The sequence below is a fragment of the Ursus maritimus genome, unplaced genomic scaffold, assembly GCF_017311325.1.
Source record: "Ursus maritimus isolate PB19 unplaced genomic scaffold, ASM1731132v1 scaffold_3, whole genome shotgun sequence".
In the NCBI taxonomy this organism is placed as follows: domain Eukaryota; kingdom Metazoa; phylum Chordata; class Mammalia; order Carnivora; family Ursidae; genus Ursus; species Ursus maritimus.
Genome location: NW_024425563.1, coordinates 18556056 through 18575152, shown reverse-complemented (window position 1 = coordinate 18575152; position 19097 = coordinate 18556056). Strand labels below are relative to the sequence as shown.

General features: G+C 42.7%; 1 protein-coding gene across 1 annotated transcript in view; it reads left to right on the top strand.

Moving 5' to 3' along the window:
- Positions 1–19097, top strand: part of LRGUK (leucine rich repeats and guanylate kinase domain containing) — a 100129-nt gene that overhangs the window by 34383 nt on the left and 46649 nt on the right. The window contains exons 8-12 of the mRNA XM_008707581.2: positions 1091–1171; positions 2867–2953; positions 4301–4407; positions 8996–9115; positions 15712–15808. Of these exons, the coding sequence (XP_008705803.1) occupies positions 1091–1171; positions 2867–2953; positions 4301–4407; positions 8996–9115; positions 15712–15808 (492 nt within the window). The remainder of the gene's footprint in view (positions 1–1090; positions 1172–2866; positions 2954–4300; positions 4408–8995; positions 9116–15711; positions 15809–19097) is intronic.

The window sequence follows — 19097 nt, the reverse complement described above, 5'->3', positions numbered from 1 at the left end:
ATAGCATGGCTGTCAGCAAATTCGTGCTTATTAATAAGCATATAGAACTAACGCAGGCTCTATACGGTGACTCAGAATTTACCTTTTTTATTATGTCTTTGAAAATGGCATCCCTTGAACACGGTGTATATATTCTTCCCCTGACTCAGCTATGGGAGTAGTTTGAGTTTAGCTGAACTTTGCGCTTGGATAACTGACAAATTATCGGTGACTACCTTTGTAAAGCTTTCTTTCACAACACACACAGAAATGACCCGGGGAGAAATAGAAATGAAAAAGTGATGATTAATTTTTTTTTGCGAAAGTTTAATATCCTCATTTGAAATAAAATTACGATTATGCTAACTACAGGAAATTTAAGTAAAACTGCTTGTCTTTAGTGGGAAATGCAGGCATTTCTGCAACCCAAGCTCTCTCCTTGGTTGAATTAAGGAACTGCAAGCAGTCTTTTTAACCCTCACTTTTTTAAAGTTGTGAAACACAACCTACACAGAAAAGAGTATAAAACAGAGGTATGCAGTTTAAACAAAAAAATCTTAAGATGAACACCCATGTCAAGAAATGTGTCGTTATCATTTCCGTTCTTATCTTTCCTTAAAATAATTATCTCTTAGTGAAAAAACAATAGAGCTAGACATGCACACGTAGTAAGAAGTCTTCACAGGTCACAAATAGCCAGGCTAGCAGGGGCAGCGTTGGGGAGGGAGACTGGGGAACCGGAGGGCTAGGAAGGATTAAGGGTGAGGAGAACCAGGGAACCCCCACATGCATTTTTTGGTCCTATTTCTCTGATTCTGCATACTAAGTTATTTCTGCCTTAAAATAAATACGGCTGAGATGAGGAACAGCTCACTGTTCTTTAGCCCGAGAGGAAAAAAGAAAATGTGGCTGTGTGTGTTCACATTTCCTGCAGGGGCACGCAGTACTCCCCTTGTTCTGCATTTGGAATACTCATTAGAAGGCTGGGTATGCAACAGAGCAGTTTCTAAAATAAGCTGAAGTTAGAGGATCCATACTCACTCCTCTTACAGTGTTTTATATTATTGGTTGTACAGTCTATTGATAATACTTTGTTTCTTTGATTAAACAGATTGCTGAGCTGGGTGAAATAGAATACATTGAAAATCTACCTCTCCTCCGGGTTCTCAATCTTCTAACAAATCCAATTCAGGTGAGAGAGATTTATGTGGGGACAGGGAGTAAGGACCTTCTTGGAATTCTTCAAGAAGTACCTTTGATAAGGAGCATCGGGGATGTGAATACCTGTGTTTAGCTTCTTTCTCCATCTCTAAGGAAACAATTAGGAGGTTTAGGCAATGGAGCAGCTGTGCAGGGCTGAGTGGAGCGCGCGGGAGTTCCCGCCTCCGGGTGGTCACATGTGACTCATCGTGGAGGGTAATAAAGATCACATGACACAGCACTGAGACCGGAGCATCGTCCTTTTCCATTCTAGAACGTGCGATGCTGGAGGTGGAGACAGACTCTGGTTCCTGTTGTATAATAGGGGAAAGAAGGTCTCTGGGCAGATACCTATAGTAATTTGTCTAGATATAGTTGTGAGGTTGGTGGTGGCGTAAAACAATTATGGAAAGTAGGACTCTATTTCCTGTGGATTCTTCACCTCTGGTATTCAAAAATCCACTGTGTTTCAAGCCTCTCTCTTTCCTACCGTTGATGGATGATCCTCTCTCCGGGCTTCTGTCCCTCCCTCTTTTTCCATTTGTCCTTCATTCCACTTTGCTCCCTATACCCTTCCCTTCCCTTGCGGAGACTCTTGAATTTAAATGTATCTCTGAGTACTTTTTTTGGTGTGTGTCTCCTGAACATGTCTGGACAAGCAAAAGAAAGAAAAAGCAAAAGCAAAAAAAACAAAAACAAAACAAAAAAAACCAAGATTAAAAAATCCAGTCCTCGGTATGGGGATAGTGGCCAACAACTTAAAAGCATCTCTGATAAGAAAAGAGCAGGGCTTACGATGCGGCCGTCAACCCCCAATTTTAGAGCCATGGGGAGTGTTTGCACTTGAGCACAAACAAATACTGCAAATCCTTTCCCACACATTAACTCACTTATATACACAACCCCCCCAACTCGCACGTCAAAGGACAAAAAAGATACCTTTGTATATTCATTTCGTGTGCATTCCTCTCCATGAAATGCATCACCCACTAATACCTTTCTCTTCAAAGATGTTGCTTCTTAATACAAAACTTTAATTATATTTCTAAAAGCCAGATAATCCTAACATAACAGATGGCTGGGAGTAATAAGGAATTTGTTCTATAAATGAATATTATTTATTATTGTAGGATAAATTCAAAACAGTACAAATTAATTCAAACTAATACAAAATAATACTAAACAAATGACAGAGTCGTCGGAAATAATGTTCATTATTTACGGTAATGAAACTCTTTGGAGTTAGAAGATAGGATTTGAATCACCGGCCACGGAATCTTAGGTGAAATGCTTCGCCATTCTGAGGCTTAGTTAGTTTCTCTTTGGAAATGAAGATAATCGTACCCGTCCTGCTTATGTCACAGGGAGATTAACAAGATCACACATCTATTTTTTTTTTAATAATGATTTTTTATTATATTATGTTAGTCATCATACAGTACATCCCCGGTTAGATCACACATCTAAAGAGCTTTGTAAGCTGCAAGGCACAGTCTGCATGGGAGTTCATATGAAGGGACTGGTAAGCATGAAACTGCAGACACCTTGAGGGGATGTGCGTGTGTGTGTGCGCGTGTGTGTGTGGACAGGGTAGAAGCTGGAACACCTACTGGTGAGAGTAGCATGCTAGTGCTTGCTCATGTGGGAGAGGAAGGCAACTGAATATTCCTCTTGCTATTTTAAATAGGAAAAATCTGAGTATTGGTTCTTCGTGATTTTTATGCTCCTACGATTAACAGAATTAGATCAGAAGAAACTTAAAGTGGAAGAGAAGGTATGTAATCATATTATTCCGTGTGTTTGTGAGTGACTGTGCTCAAAGGCTTTGCTGCCTGCCACAGGACCAATGTAATCAATAAATGGCACATGTGACAATATGGGAATTAACTACTTATTTAGGGAGTGTTTCGTTACTCTGTGGTTTAACCCCCTGCAAAGCTGAGCATCGGCACGAATGCAGCAAAGGCACTGCTCTTGCACAGTCAACAGGCTGGCAGTGGGGACAGAAGCCACGCTCCATGGGTACGGGCGGCAGCATGATGGCAGTCTGTTAGCTTGGGTCACTATCATAGTTGGAGGGTGTGTGGTTCTGTGGTGCTCTAAACATTCATTTAATAATGAAATTTATTATGTCATTCTACATATAATCAAAAGGTACTCAAATCATTCTCCTGGTATTTTAAACCCTTAATTCTGCCCTTTAAAATCATGATCCCCCTGGACACACAGTTCCAGAATAACCGGACCTGACACGCTAGCTCCTGCCTCCCTGCCACCATACCAGGGGTGGTACTTTGTCTTGCTTTAGTGATTGGTGACAGCTGAAATCTCCACTAATGGGGATTTCTTACACTAGATGCAAATTTGAGATGAGCATGAAAACAGGTATAAGTATGTAGAGGGGCAGATATTCCGTTTCATACGTGTGTTTTGGAAATCGTGGTTAAAAATAGTTACAGATGTCAGTGTGTTGTTATTCTCAAACTCAGAGGCACTTGCTAGATTTCTTTCTCTTTAACGTTTTGTGAAGGGAAGGCAATTCAAAAGCCTGCATTAAGTAAAGGTGTGGTACACGAGGATCATGTATGTAGAGGGGTGACAAGGACACGCGGATAGAGAATTCTAGGTCACGAGGGAAAGATCCCCTATCTTTGGACACAGGAAGCTCTGCTGAAAGAGGAGGAGATTTGGGTAGAATTTGAGATCATTGGAATAGCTCCTGGTGAGCCGGCATGAGGTACACATCCCCATGGTATCAACGACCTAGAATCTAGAGCTGTGTATTTTATTCCTTCCTCTCACACGCAAGGTGGGAATGTTTATTCAAAGTAATCTTGGGCGTTAGAGGTTTTGTGTTTGCTTCTTCCCTCCCAAACCAGGGAGCATAACGAAGTAGGGGACCCAGGGACTCCAGCTCCATATTTTAAGATAATCATCCTTATTTACGTTTTAGGACAGTTAGAGCAGACACAGAGACTGAGCACAAGGTCCGTGAGCATGCGTTAAATTATTTTCCATACCTGGTTGCCTGTCTAAAATGTTTCACTAAAGAAAATCTAAGACTTGTCTTCTTTTAAGAAATGACACATGTCTTCTTCTTGCGTTTCTCATTCGGGAATAGGTTACGGCTGTGAATAAATACGACCCTCCCCCAGAAGTGGTCGCAGCCCAGGATCACCTGACCCATGTCGTCAACAGCGTGATGCAGCCACAGAGGATCTTTGACAGGTATTCGTGAGGGATCCCCAGGGTAGAACTCAGGCTGGCAAGCATGGGACGACCTCCTCGTTGGCACTAGCCCTCTGTTTTGTGACTCAGCCCTTCCTCTCCTTCCCTGAGACAAGGGTCTTCATTTGGCTGTCGCAGTGTTAGCGATTATCGTCCCATGCTTGCGTGTGGGGTTCACTCATTGGTGGTTTCCCAGGTGTGGAGATGAGTGGGTTCATCGTCCCCCTTTTCATCCGGTCCCTTAAACGGCGGCTAGCCGGTGACATAGGACAGTGCAACTTCCCTGCTGTAGGACAGAACCACAGACCTTTGCCTCATTAACAGAGAATTGTGATGATTTCTGTCCACTGTAAATCTTTCCTTAGCGGTGAGTGAATGCTCAGTAGCCCTGCCAGAGAGCATGAATGCAGATTATGAGAGAGTCCTTAGAAGGAAGCCCAGCTAGCCCGAGGGAACCCTGAAATAGTCTTTACACTGATCGCACCGAGCCCATGAGTCACCCAGCTTAGTTGAGCACATGAACAGAGTCTCTCACCTCTAAGTTCAAAGACAGATTCACCACAGTTTCTCCGTTTCTTTTTAAACAATCTGTTGGAGCAGATGGCCGTTTATGCTATAAGTATATTGCAGAAATTCTATCAATACCCAAAGCCATTTTAAAAATACTTGTAGAATCTCTTCGTTATAAATGGCTTCCCTTCTTTATGTGGTATTTGCTTCTGTACTTCACATGGTTGGTTTCCCACAGGGAGCACAATGTTTTCTTTTGCATCCAGGACATGATTTTTTACATGTAATTTAATAATATAGACATTGACAGTTTTATATATTTATGGCCGCCCTTTGGGTGAAATGATTTATCATTTATTTGCATACATCTGGAAAAGCACATTTGATTTAAAAGAAGGGCATTTATGTCCTCATTGTATTTCTTTCCTAGTTTATGAGATTGCTAGTTGTTTCATGCTTTAGGGTACATTTATATAAAAATATGTATCAAAGAAATTTACAGCACTGTCTGAAAAACACGTATTTCATCATCATTTGTGGCTCTCGAGTAGACAAGAGCAAAATGGCCAAACAGCCCAGACGCTTCAGAATGGAGCAGTGTTCGTTAGAGAAACTCATGGAGACAGGGGCAAGCCTACCATTGCCCTTCCCAGGCTGGGCCAGTAGGGAACCCTAACTAACCCTTGACGTTGGCACTCTTATGCTGCATTATTGGGGAGCACTGTCCCTTCCCCTGGTGCGACTAAGGTGATCATACAATACTAAAATTACATGGCGGAATCTTGACTCTGGCCTGGTCGTCATGGATAGCTTTCTCGCTCTCCTGTATGACAAGGTCCTCCAGGTTCATCTTCTACAAGCCCTGTGCAAAGTCTGGAATCAACTACTTCTCCAAGAAGCCCTGGTTTGTTTTAGTGAGAAATGGTACTTCCCAGTCACAATCTGGGTGCTAGAGGTTATCCTTTGACTGAGTTGGTCATTGTTGTTAGGCTTTTTAGTGGACACAGCTAGGAATGTATTTCCTTCCTTCCTTCCTTCCTTCCTTCCTTCCATCCATCCATCCATCCATCCATCCTCCCCTTGGTCTATTCTGTCTCTCCTGTTTATTTATATATCTCTATCTACATTTATTCAATCTGCTTATATCTAGTCTATGGATAGATCTATATCTCTTTATAGGTAGATGATAAAGTATCTCCTGAATTCATATTGATACTTAAAATTCAATTTCAAGACGATAGTTGAGCTTTTACTTATCTTCCTTTCTATTATATCTGTGTCCTCCCTTCCTCCCACATCAAAGACACAGAGGAAGATGGATTTCGAATATCCCATAATTTTTTAAAATCCCATATTGCAGCACAACAGTATCAGTGCTAATACTACCACCGACATGATTACCGAAAACACTGAAATCTTATTTCGCCTATGTTCTTCCCATCGCCCCCCACCATTTTTTATGTGATAAAGTATATATAACATAAAATTTGCCATTTTAACCATTTTAGAGTGTACGGTTGAGTGGCATTAATTACATTTCCACTGTTGTGGCAACCATCAGCACCACCTGCTTCCAAAATTTTTCATCCCCCGCCCCCAAAACAAAAGCTGTAACCCTAAGCAGTAACTGCCCACCGCCCACTACTCCTCGCCCCTGGAGACTTCGTATCTCCTTCCTATCCCTGTGAATTTGCCTATTGTATGTATTTTATGTAAGTGTCAATCACCCACCTTAAAAATAGTGTACTGGATTTATATTGTCAGAACGTGTATCCATCACACACCGTACTTTCTCCTTTGCTGTCATTTGGTCTTAGTTCTATGGATAACTGCACGTTTATGGCTCACCACCAGCCTTGTATTGATGTCTCCTGAGTTAACTGGGTGTGGACTCCTAGTAGACTCCTGAGGATGGCCTATGGGATCAGTATCCCTTGAACTCCTGCATGTTGGTAAAAGTCTCTGTCCTTTGTACTTGAAAGTCATTTTTGTTATATTTGAAATCCATTGCTCACACTTTTTTCCTTGAATATATAAAAGATGTTACTCTCTTTTTGGGGGGGTGCAAAACACCTATCAAAATCTGATAGACAGTTTTCTTTCCCTTATAAGTCATGTGTTCTCTTTTTCTAGCTGAATGATTTTTTTTTTTTCTTTAAAGTCCAGTCATTTTACTAGACTGTGTCTTAATATTAGTCAATCTGGGCTAATACTCTCAGGTATGCTGTGTATTCTTTCAATGCATGGTTTTGTTTTTTCATTTTAGGAAAGTTTTCTTGAATTACAGTCTTTAATATTTGTTCTGTTCTTTTGCTTTGGTTTTCTCCTTCAGAAAGATGATCTCCTTTGCCTATATTCAATATTTGTCACTTTCAATTTTTTTCTCTTTAGTCATTTAAAAAGCTTTACTTTCAGGTAATTTTGTTTTATTTTTAAATTTGTATTTAAATTCAATTAGCCCACATATAGTACATCATTAGTTTTTGGCGTAGTGTTCAAGGATTCATTAGTTGCGTCTAACTTTGAGGTTAATTTTAGATTCACATGCAGTTGTAAGAGATAAGACAGAGAAATTCTAGATGTTTCCTCCAGTGGTGATACCTTGCCTAACTATAGTAGAATATCAAAACCGGGAAATTGACTCTGATACAACCCACCAACCTGCTCAGATTTCACCAGCTTTGCATGCACTCATGTGTGCGGTTAGTTCTGTGCAGTTGTGTCACACATGTAGGTCCTGTGAGCACCACTACAGAAGAGTTCTGCCACAAGGATCCCTGCACTTCCCTTTAGAGCCACAGCCATCGCCTTTCTCTTCAGCTCCCCTAATCCCTGGCAACCGGTGGTCTAGGCTCATCTCTACAGTGTTGCCATTTCAAGAATATTATACAAATGGAATCCTATAGTGTATAACCTTTGCGGATTGGCTTTTTTTTTTTTAACTTAGCCTTATTCCCTGGAGATGCATCCAAGTTGTTGGAAATAGCAACGGTTCCTTCCTTTTTATTGCCGAATAGTATTCCTTGTATGGATGCACCACAATTAGTTTATTCATCTCTTGAAAGACTTCTGAGCCGGTTCCGTTTGGAGGTTATTACAAATCCAGCTGTTATGAATATTGACCCACAGAGTTCCGCTCGTGTACAGTTTCAGCCTGCTTGCTTTCCAGCGGCTACCCCTTGGCTCTGCCGGGGTTCCCTTGTCCTCGGGTCTGTCAGCTGCTGCCCCATTGCTTCCCCCCTACACACATTCCAGCACTGTGCAAGGCTTCTGGGTTTATGGTTCATGGGGATACTTTCTCATCTGGTTTTCTTATACATGTTATCCGTGGGCTTTTGCTCCTTTTTCTGGTTTTTCTGTGGATGCCACCACCACCTCCATTCTTCTTCACAGAGTCTATACCTTAGCATGGATTTTTAAAATATCTTTTATTCTGTATTTCTGTAGTTGTAGCACGAGTAGAATTCACACACTTGAGCCAGCATGTTTTCACTCCTCAGTCCAGTCTTTCAGGCCCAGAAGCCATGCCTAGGTTCCTATATTAGCTCTTAGCTGTTCCTTTGAGCAAGTTATTAGACCTTTCTGTGTATGCAGTGGGGATAATGATAGATAATGATAGAAACACCTTCATCTGCTTCCTGTGGTCATTAAATGAGGTCATGCCCGTCAGACCCCTAGAATGGTGCCTGGCACATAGTGATTGCTCAGGTAAATTTTAATTATTACCATTTTCATTGCCTGTCTGTGTTCTACTTCAGTGGGTATGGATGTTAAAGCTTACCTCTCGGAATGCTCTCTTCCTTCTTTCGTTTTGAAGTTCTTGGGGAAATACTTTATCAACCAAGAACTAACACATCTTACCATATTTTTCCTTTTACAAATGTCGTTAAAGTAAATTTACATACATTTGGACTGGACTTGTTATCTACTCTTTGAATATTATTTTTGGCCTCTCATCAGCAACTTGCCCGGGAAGGTAGGACCAGCCTCCTCTCCAGGGCCTGTGGGTGGCAGGTGCTCAGCCACTGACTTAGGTGGGACTGTGACTAGAGCCGTCGCCGCCTGCCCTGTGTTGCAGCACTCTTCCCCGCCTGGACGCCCCGTACCCCATGCTGGTGCTAGCCGGGCCTGAAGCCTGCGGGAAGCGAGAACTCGCCCACCGCCTCTGCAGACAGTACAGCACGTACTTCAGATACGGGTAAGTGCTCATTGGCCGGGAAGGCTGTAGAAATGTCGGCTGTGGCTCCTTGCGGCTGTCCATCTGAAGCAAGCTCAACAAGGTACAGAAAAGGCTCGTCGGCTTCTCTGCCATTCGTCACACGGTGATAGATACCCTGCATTGTGTTGCACTTTAATCCTCCCAATGTTGCCTTCCATTCACTGACAGCTGACATCACTCTCCGAGGGTTGAAAACCCACGTGTTTATAGTGAAGCGTGGTGGCCACGGGATGCGACAGCACGGACGGGCGCGGTGACGAGGGGCGGGCATGGTGCTCGGAGGACCCGGGAGCACCTCTCCTCGCCTCCAGTGAGCTCATGCCGACTGTACCTCGCTTCCTCATCTCCACACGGGGCGTCGTCCTCTGAGGCATATTTCAGGAGGAAGGAAAGAGAAGTCACAGCAGACGCCTTTCCTTTCCTTTCCTTTCCTTTCCTTTCCTTTCCTTTCCTTTCCTTTCCTCTTTCCTTTTTCCTCTTTCCTCTTTCCTCTTTCCTCTTTCCTTTCCTTCGAAGCCCTTCCCCTTCCCTTGGGCTAGCATTCACTGCACTCCAGTTTTCTGGAGCAAACGTTTTGCTGTGTGATTCCCTCACTGTCCAGTTGAAACCAAGGAGACTGTCAAAAAAAAATGAGGACCATTCAAAAAAAAATCTTCAGTCGGACTTACAGACTTTTTAAAGGTTTCTGGAAGTCAGAGTTAGAGTCCTCACTGTGGTCTTTTAAACTGGTTTCCTCTTAATTTTTACCTAGGGCGAAGCAATTACTTCTAGATTAGTAATGTCTGTCGGTGACCGGAGGAGGGGACTGCGAAGATATTTCGGACAGCGAGAAAAATAAATGCAAATTATTTTCTAATGCCTTTCCTTCCCTTAAGCTATACATGTTCAAACAATGTAAATACTATTTGAAACAGGTCCATTTATTTAGATATCTAAAATTACATCCCTCATTCGAACAACTCTGGGATTCAAATATATAGAATGATTTATTTACTAATATATTTTAAGCACCCTGAAGTAACAAAAATAAATTAAAACCTAACATTAGAATAAAAAAGTATAGAGTGCCATTATGCTTGTATATAGGGGTGCGGAACCTGTTTTAAAAGATAAGTGGAACGCAATGAATTTCGAAGGTCAAAGTCGGACAGAGAGGTGTATTCCGACTATTGTGCCAATATGTAAACCCGGAACCTTTTAGCAAACCAGAATGCCAGGAACCAACGCTTTCTCTGATTAGAATTCCTTTTAATTATGTTGTAAAGGTTGAGAGCCAGGTCCTTCATATGTGTTTGTGATCCACGTTACAGAGGCACGTGGGATCAGGTGTGTTCTCAGAGGTGTTTAACAACTCATCACCAAAATCGTGATCCAGTCTGCCTCTCTCTCCTCACCTGGATGGGCCTTCCAGTCATTCATTTTTATTAAATCCTGCTTTCCCTCTATTAGAATGCTTATCCACCTCGCTTGTGATTGATTTATTTAATGTTTGTTTTCCCTACTCATCTAAGCCCAAGGAGGGTATGGACCAATGTCAGCTTTGCTCACCATCCAGTTCTCGGTGTTCAGCAGATGACCAGCCACTTAATACCTACATAAGAAATACTTCTTAACCCAGTGACAGATTGAGTGAGAGGACGGGATGAATGAATTAAGGGTATTATATGCCACATTTCGTGGGAAATCACTGTGATAAGAAACAAAGGTGATTCCCCACAACTGCCACTGATGGATATATGGAGAGATGGATGGATTCATTCATTTGTTTACCAATTCGTTCAATAAATATTTGTTGAATTCCTCCCATGTGCTAAGCCCTGAAGATACAGTGAGAACAAGATTGATAATGTCCTTGCCTTAATGAAATTTGTAATCTAGTGGGGGAATTCAGATTAATTAATTAGTGTCGTGTATAGTTTATGTGGAGGCATAAGGCAGCAAAACAAAACCTTAAAACTAGCTTCGTGCCTACAGTGTTACTGCTGCCACTGCTTTCTTTCTTCTCCGGATGGAATTAATGGCAAGTGTGGAAAGACGCTCCCTCACTGCCTTGCTACCAAGTGCACACTCGCTCACCCTTGCAGGCTCCGAAGCATTGTCCCTCCGGTCAATGGCATCCTCATGGAAGCAGAGATCAGGACTTGCTCACTGGCACATTATTCTAAAAATTCCATCAATGCGTGGATCAAAGATCATATCATTGGATAAAAAAAAGATATTAGATAGCTAGTAATTTCATCTGTGGAGAAGCTAAGAAAGTACTACTTTATATGTAGCAACTTTCTTTTTCTTTTTTTTAAAGATTTTATTTATTTATTTGACAGAGATAGAGACAGCCAGGCAGCAACTTTCTAATTAAAACAAATGATAAAACCAAAGCACGTCCTCAGAGACCAGTCATTGGTCTAGTTTGGATTTTTTAATTCTTTATCCAAAATAATTTTTATTGATTTTTAATTAAGTGGGGGAAAAAAGGCATGAAAACAGTTTCATCATGAAACATACAAGTATTTACAAAGGCACTTTCTCTGCCATTTGCTTGCATCTTGTCTTTCCCATCTGTTTCATTTTCTCCTGGTATTCTCTCTTCTTTTTTAAATGACGTTGACCCACAACTGAGACATTCGATGGACTTCTCACACACTAAGTTGTATATCCAGTTATATCTGTATTAAAAGCATAACATAGTGGTCGAACAAGTATTGGGATGGCTGAGACATTGTTCTTGTTTTAGGTTTTGATTTTTCTATTTGTTCTTGGTTTTAAGAAATAGGTTGGTGGTTCTTTCTTTACCTGTATTCGTTCTACGTGGAGGTAGGAATTTATTGCCTTCAAAATCTATTTCCAACCTTAATATTACCCCACAAATCAGTGGCTCGCCAGCAGAGTAATGACTAAGGAGAGAAACATAAAACAATGCCAGTATACCTGTCCGCCTTCCAGATTTAAGGCCTTGAGGGTGATCTGAATAGTCATGAAAGAAAAACTTGATTCTTCTTTCTGAGATCTCCATTTTACAGCAGTCTCTATTTTTGTAACCTTTTTCTTGATATTGACAACTAAACATCTTTACTTGTAGTATGATAGTACAGTAAAGTAAAAGACCACAGCTCTTGAGCTAAAAGAGATAGATGAGCTCCACCTACCTTAATGCTGCCTAATCTAATGTCTGTTATCCAGATGCGACAAACCAGTAAAGCGGTTCCTTTATTCATCTCATCAGTGTTCACTGAGCACTGGCCACGTGCTAGCGAGGACTGTAGAACAGATGTGGGGCTTGTCCTGGGAGCTTACCATCTAGTATGGGATTCAGGCAGGTCAGTGCTGGCTAACAGGATAGTTTGATGGGTGCTGTGATGAGGGGAGTAAAGAGCCTCTGGGATAGAAGATGTGGGAGACACGTGGGATGAGGAACTTGAGCGGGAAGGAGGACAGGCACGTTTGATGAGGTGCAAGGACAGCCTGGAGTACTTGAAGCGTGCAGGGAGATGGCAGAAGATAAGACCAGAGACATAGACAGGAGTCTGAGCATAAGGGATTTGTAAGCACTCCTGTGACGGCTGTGTTCCAGAAAGTGCGCCCTGTGGGCTGCTCGGCAGAGGGTGGGGGAGGGAAGACTGGAGACAGGGGGACCAGCTGGGGTACAGTCACTGCTCACGATGGCATGAGTTAGAAAGCAGGGTGTCATTACTGGAAAGTGGACAGGACAGTGGCTTCCTGGAATGGGATACTCAGACCTGGTGCTGGAATCTTATGTGTTGAATCTCTTTAAAGGCCCAGCAGTTAATTGACAACTATTTGCATTGAGGGTTAGGACCAATTTAATTTTCCTACCGAATGCCCTAGGAAGACCTGGGCTTTTGGGGCTAGCCTTTGAAAGAGTTCGCTTACTGACCAATATGGCGTGCTATCATGTGCATGAATTTATTTTTTATTTATTTTATTTTTATTTATTTTTTTTCCCATGTGATTGAATTTTTTTTATTATGTTCAGTCAGCCAGCATACAGTACATCATTAGTTTTGGATGTAATGGTCAACGGTTCATTAGTTGCGTATAACACTCAGTGCTCATCCCAACACGTGCTTGAATTTAGATGTGCTCACAGCCAAACCTCTGCCTAAATATTTGCAGGAACAAAAAGTTTGTTATTTCCTGAGGGAATCTGGTCCAGAACTGAGCTTCTAAACCTGCATGCTTCTGAATCAAACTGAAAAGATTTCTACTGCTAGCTCTTCTCAGACATCTCTTCTTCCTATTTCCCTGAATATGTTGCCCTTCCATTGTTTGGTCTGACCTTACGGATTCCTTCCCTGCCTGATCATCTCTTCTCCAAGGACTCGGTTAGGATCCTCCAGGACAGCTGGCCCAGGAACGGGCCTTTCGAATGTCTAAGCTCACTCTCAGACTCTCAGGCCCCGTGTTGTAGTCTGGCGTTCATCTCTCACTCACTTCTCTGGTGTGGCTCCCATTGCAAACCATGACTTAACTAATCCACCATGACTTAACTAGTAAATTAATTAGTAAATATATAAACTCGTGGAAAGCTTATTACAAATGGAATCATCTTGAGACCGGGGAGAAGGACACCGCAGATAATGGCCCAAGCCGGTTTCTTTGTCTAAAATTTGGCGTCATTTTTTTGCTGAGTTTAGTGAAACCCTGCTTTCACCGTGCAGTATTTCCTTTTGAAGATGTTTGCATTTGGGCATCATGCTCCATAGTGAACATTTCTGCATGTGGGAATTGGATGACAGGATTCAAAAACCCACGGGTCATCTTAGGTCCTTCATAATAGAAGGTTCTGCAGTGGATACAGGCTGTCATCCTCATTCTCCACCTCACTGAAGCCTTCTCTTTATTTACCTGCCTAGAAGCTTCAAATTACTTCTTTCCTTTGTCTTCCTTTTAGAAATTCTGAAAAAATTCCTGCTGCTCAATTCCTTTGTTGAAAAATGCAAATCCAGCCCCCCGCGTAAAGGCTAGGCTAAGGGCGTACACCACAGGATGCCAAGTCGCCCATTTATCTTTCCCACCTGTCAAGGACACCAGTAGACAGAGGGTCCCAGGGCCCTGCCAAGGTGTGTGAAGAAATGCCAGTGTATTCACACAACAAAACAAATAGCACAGTGTTTTGACAGTCTTTTCTTAGAATATACTCTCCTTCCTGGGTCTGTAATTTAAATGTAATGTTAAGACCTTAAAATTTACTAGTCTAATTAATTCCTGATGATAATGGAAGGGGAACAGCGGTATGAATTATAAAAACTGGACTCTAACGGAGAGGCTTTCGAGGTTGCGACTCTACGCTCTTGGTGCGACAGTAAAGGACCTGACGCGGAGGCGTCCTGGCTTTGCTACTTAGTCACCTTTCTTAGTTGCTCTGCCTCAGTTTCATCATCTGGAAAAGGGAAACGGCAATACTCGCCTCATGGTTTTTTGTGAGGAAGGAATGAAATAACATGTCAGATGTCTCTAGCTGTTCTCATCTTCTCCTTTAAAACCACAGGAAACACAAAGATCAGTTTGCATTGCATTTCCAGAACTTAACACTAGGAAGTCAGAATGGTATGAAATCGAGAGTCGTGGGCTAGTTGGGGCCCCATTGGCTATTTCTGGGACTGACACCGGTCTGCTGTGTGGCCTTAGACTAGCCATGTTCATTGTCCTCCACCAAATGGAGTTGGTCACGCCTGTTATCCCCCTCACAGTTGTCATTTACTGGTTCATGTTACGGATAACTAGCGACTGCCTACATGGGGGCCAGGCGTGGGGAATGCAATCGCAAGTAAGATGAACAAGATAAAGTCCTCTCCTCAAGAGTCCTATGTCCTGCTGGGGAAGACAGGGAGAAACCAGATATGTGAATAAAGCAAGGTAGTTTTGGTGATATAGAGTAAGTGGGGGTGTGGGGAGGGGAGGGGGTGTCATCGCAGACAGTGATCCGCAAGGGCCTCTCTGGTTGAGCTGAGAACTCCATTCATGGTTTCCCATGGGAGGCTCATGCCTGGTGTTGATAAGCACTGGCAGCGCTGGGGAGATGAGGTCCTGAGCAAGGCACTGGGATGCAATCAATGGTAGGCACTGAGGCTATGAGCATGTAAAGAAGAGGTGCATAATCAGCGGTAGCGGGTCAAGAGGGGCTTTTTGGGCAAGGAGGAGGAGAGTGGGGTCACTTAACTTGAGTCCTGGAAGACAGGTGGGCCAGCCAGGTGAGGGATGAGGAGGGGCGTGGGGAAATGCCCACAGAGCAGAGAGGACACGAAAACTCTGGGGTGGAAATACATGAGTAATGAACTGAAGTAGTCGCGTGTGACAGCGGGGAAGGTGGCTCAGAGGTGATCAACAGCAGTGTGTCGAGATTCGGTATGGATAATCCCGAATTGGTATAATCCCGGTAGAGTATAGCAGCTGAATGTAGTCTAGCACCTCAAAACCACAGCGTTTTCACAACGATGGTACTTCTTAGTTCATGACTCATGGATCAGTTTCAGCTTCTTCAAAACCTACTTTTACCTTTTCCATTTTGAATCTCAAGCTGCTGGAAGTAGACCAGTTACCTACTGTGTTTTCAGGGCCTGCCACACCACAAGACCGCCTTACTTTGGAGAAGGGGATCGAGTCGATTATCATTTTATCTCTCAGGAAGTGTTTGACGAAATGCTAAACATGGTAAGAACGTTCTCCTTTGTTTGCATTACACAAGGAATCCACGCTCTCTGGTAGCAGTATTAGGAGCTAGTGATAACAAAGAGAAAAAAATGTTGTGTTTGTTGCGAGAGAAATGTTCTTCTTGGGTTGTTTTTTCCTTAAGCCATGTATACATCCTTGCTGACACGCAGCTTTATTTTAGGATCTTGGAGAGAATATTATGAATTTTCAGTAAAGCTGAATGAATAGACGTTTTAAGAAATTGGAAGTACCAAGAGTTCTCGTGATCCGTGTTTATCACGTGCCGCTGTTATTAATCAGACTTTACTCAAGACAGGCAGTTCTCACAGACCAGGTCTGACGTGCGAAGCTTATGGATTGAGTCTCCCTTGGTGTTTGAGTGTTCTGTCCAGAAAGCACTCCTGTTTGCTATCACTGGTGCTTTCTTCTTCTTCTTTTTTAAGATTTTATTTATGAGAGAGACAGAGGGAGAGAGAGCGAGCAGGGGGAGGAGCAGAGGGAGAGGGACAAACAGACTCCATGCTGGGTGCAGAGCCTGATGTGGGGCTCAATCTCAGGACCCCGAGTTCATGACCTGAGCTGAAACCAAGAGTTGGGTGCTCCACCGACAGAGCCAGCCAGGTGCCCCATCACTGGTGCTTTCTAACTGTTGTGGCCCTAGGCATCATTCCATCATGGTGTGTCTCATTCAGTTGGCGTGTCCCGGACACATACATAGCCTTAACCTTCCACGTTATACAGCAGTGCAGGTAACTGTCATACAGTTAAGCATGGGATCTGCAGTTTCTACGAGCTTAATTTTGAATGGCCAACTTTATACACAGTGCATGTTTTCTCTTGCATTCACAGAGAAACCCAAGTGAGAGAGTCCTGTAATCCCTAGGCTGTTTCCCCTCTAACCTTGTCAAAAGAACATCTTGGAGATTCTTGATAATCTTTTCTCCTAGGGCTGTGTTTTGGTAGTTCATTTGAATGTATCAAGAGTACTTTGGGATTTTATATTCCTAAAAGCCTTAATAAAGATAAGAAGCATTATCTTGATATTAGTAAGAAGGATTCCTTTAGGACACTTTGGGTTGAAAGATAGCTAGTTCCCAAATTTCATGTTAATTTCTCTTGTTAGAGTCTGAGGCATTTTTTCTTGGTTCGGTTCATCTGTTCTCAGTATCCCATATGCTCCCCTGACGTTCCATACCTTATCGTACTGGTAGTAACTAAGTCTGGTTCAATTCCTAGTCTAAGAAATCGCTGTACTTAACACCATATTTGGTTCTACAGTTTGACTCCCTCTACAAAAAAAGAGTAGGACTAGTTTTTACTGCTTTTGCTAATGTATATTACTTCAGTATAATGTCATTTTCTTCAACTTGAATGTTGCTTCTGAGCTCCTTTCCTTAAAGCAAGCTTGAGACTGTTTCACGAAGAGGCAGACCTAGAGGTTATAATTCATGACACATTGTCAGCTTTGCCAGTCACACCAACACACTCAGCCTTCTGTATATACAACCCCCCTCCCCGGAACACCCACCCAGACAGCCTGCCACCCCACCTTGTCAGACTACCCTGGCATACCCAGGCCCTGGACACCTCCTGTGGACAGTCACAACCATCCACTCCTCCACCCCCTCATCACCACCCCACCGCATGCCTACAGACACACGAACCTTTTTTAAGGACATAAATGCAGTCACTTCCCTGAAGATATTCTTCGTTTCTTATGGAAATAAGATCACAGACCTGGAGGCTTCTGAAATATGATTATTGCTGTTTACTAAGAAATCTGCAAGCCAGGAAGACGTGAAAGGAATATATCCCCAGCCAAAAGCTGGAGGACCACTTAATCTCAATTCTCAAAAAAAAAAAAAAAAAAGTTAACAAATCCTGTGTTATATATAAAAGTACAATGCCACATTCCTCCCAGCTCTGCAGTCTTCCAGAAAATATTTTTGGGATCCACAGAGGGAAGCCCTTGTACACGCAAGTAAACAAATGCATAGTATATATCTGAAACATGAGTCAAGAGTACATTTTGAGGGGCGCCTGCATGGTTGGCTTGGTTAAATGTTCAACTCTGATTTCGACTTAGGTCATGATCTCTGGGTTGTGAGATTGAGCTCTGTGTCAGGCTCCACACTGGGCATGGAGCCTGCTTAAGATTCTTTCTTGCCCTCTGCCCCTCCCCTACCTCCAAAAAAAAAAAAAAATCCATTTTGAAAACAGGATGAGTCACAGTAAACAAGATAAAGTATATACCTGATGGGAGATTCAGTATCTTATCTACTTATACAGATGCAATATAGATCTGAAGAGAAGATGTCCTAGTATTTGCTACAAAGAACAAAGAAGGTATGGCATTGAAGGCGTAAAATATTAGGATATTTATTGTTGAGTTTTGAACTTTTCGAATGCATGAAATACACTTCTTTGGATTATGAGGTGTGTGGCTTTTCCTCATCACTCACAGCAGACACGTTCACTAGAGACCCACGCCACCACAACAGATATTCCGTGTCTCATGGACTTCCAATACGCCCCCTCCCCCAACAAATAGCCTGTCCCCCGTTCCCAAATCTCCAGAACGTCTGGGGCCAGCAGGCAGAGGTAGCATAAAGGACTCCTAACAGCCACTGTTCTTAATGCTGATGCCGCCCTCCGATGGGATTCAGCGGTGCAAGTTTTCATTTCATCATTTCTTTCAAAATCCCCTGCATGAGGAGCCCCAGTTGCCAAGACTGTCCGTATTTTTATTCCTTCTTTTGTCATCAGCTTTCCAGTGTAGATGAGACCTAGTAGCTTAATAAATATAACATTGTCGAAGCAAAGGTCAATTTTGAGAGGCATATTTTACTTGGACCATTTTGCAAGGGAGTACAGCTTTGGGAAGAACTGGGCTTCCAGAACGTAGATAGAAGGCAGTATTTAAACCTCCAGTGACGATAGGGCACACAGCAATTCTGTGGAAAAACACTTGGGGCAGTGTCAATAAAAAGCTGGGTTTTATAAGGAAAAATAGAATTGGGTCTGTTTTTCATGGCTTATCTCAGGATGCAAAGGTTTTCGGATGTCCCTGTAATTCATGGCCTTCAGGCTTATCTTGGAAAGCAAGGCTTTCGAGAATGGGCGCTTTTTCTGGGGTACCTGGTCTGCCAGCATAGCCAACATGGCCGAGGCAAAGGGCGAGCTATCAGTTTGGCTTTCTCAGTGATGCCAGTTGATGCTGCAGGTTTGGCAAGGAAGCGGGTAAATAAGCAAAACAATCTGTTCTCCCAGAAGCTTCCGTGCCTTCGCT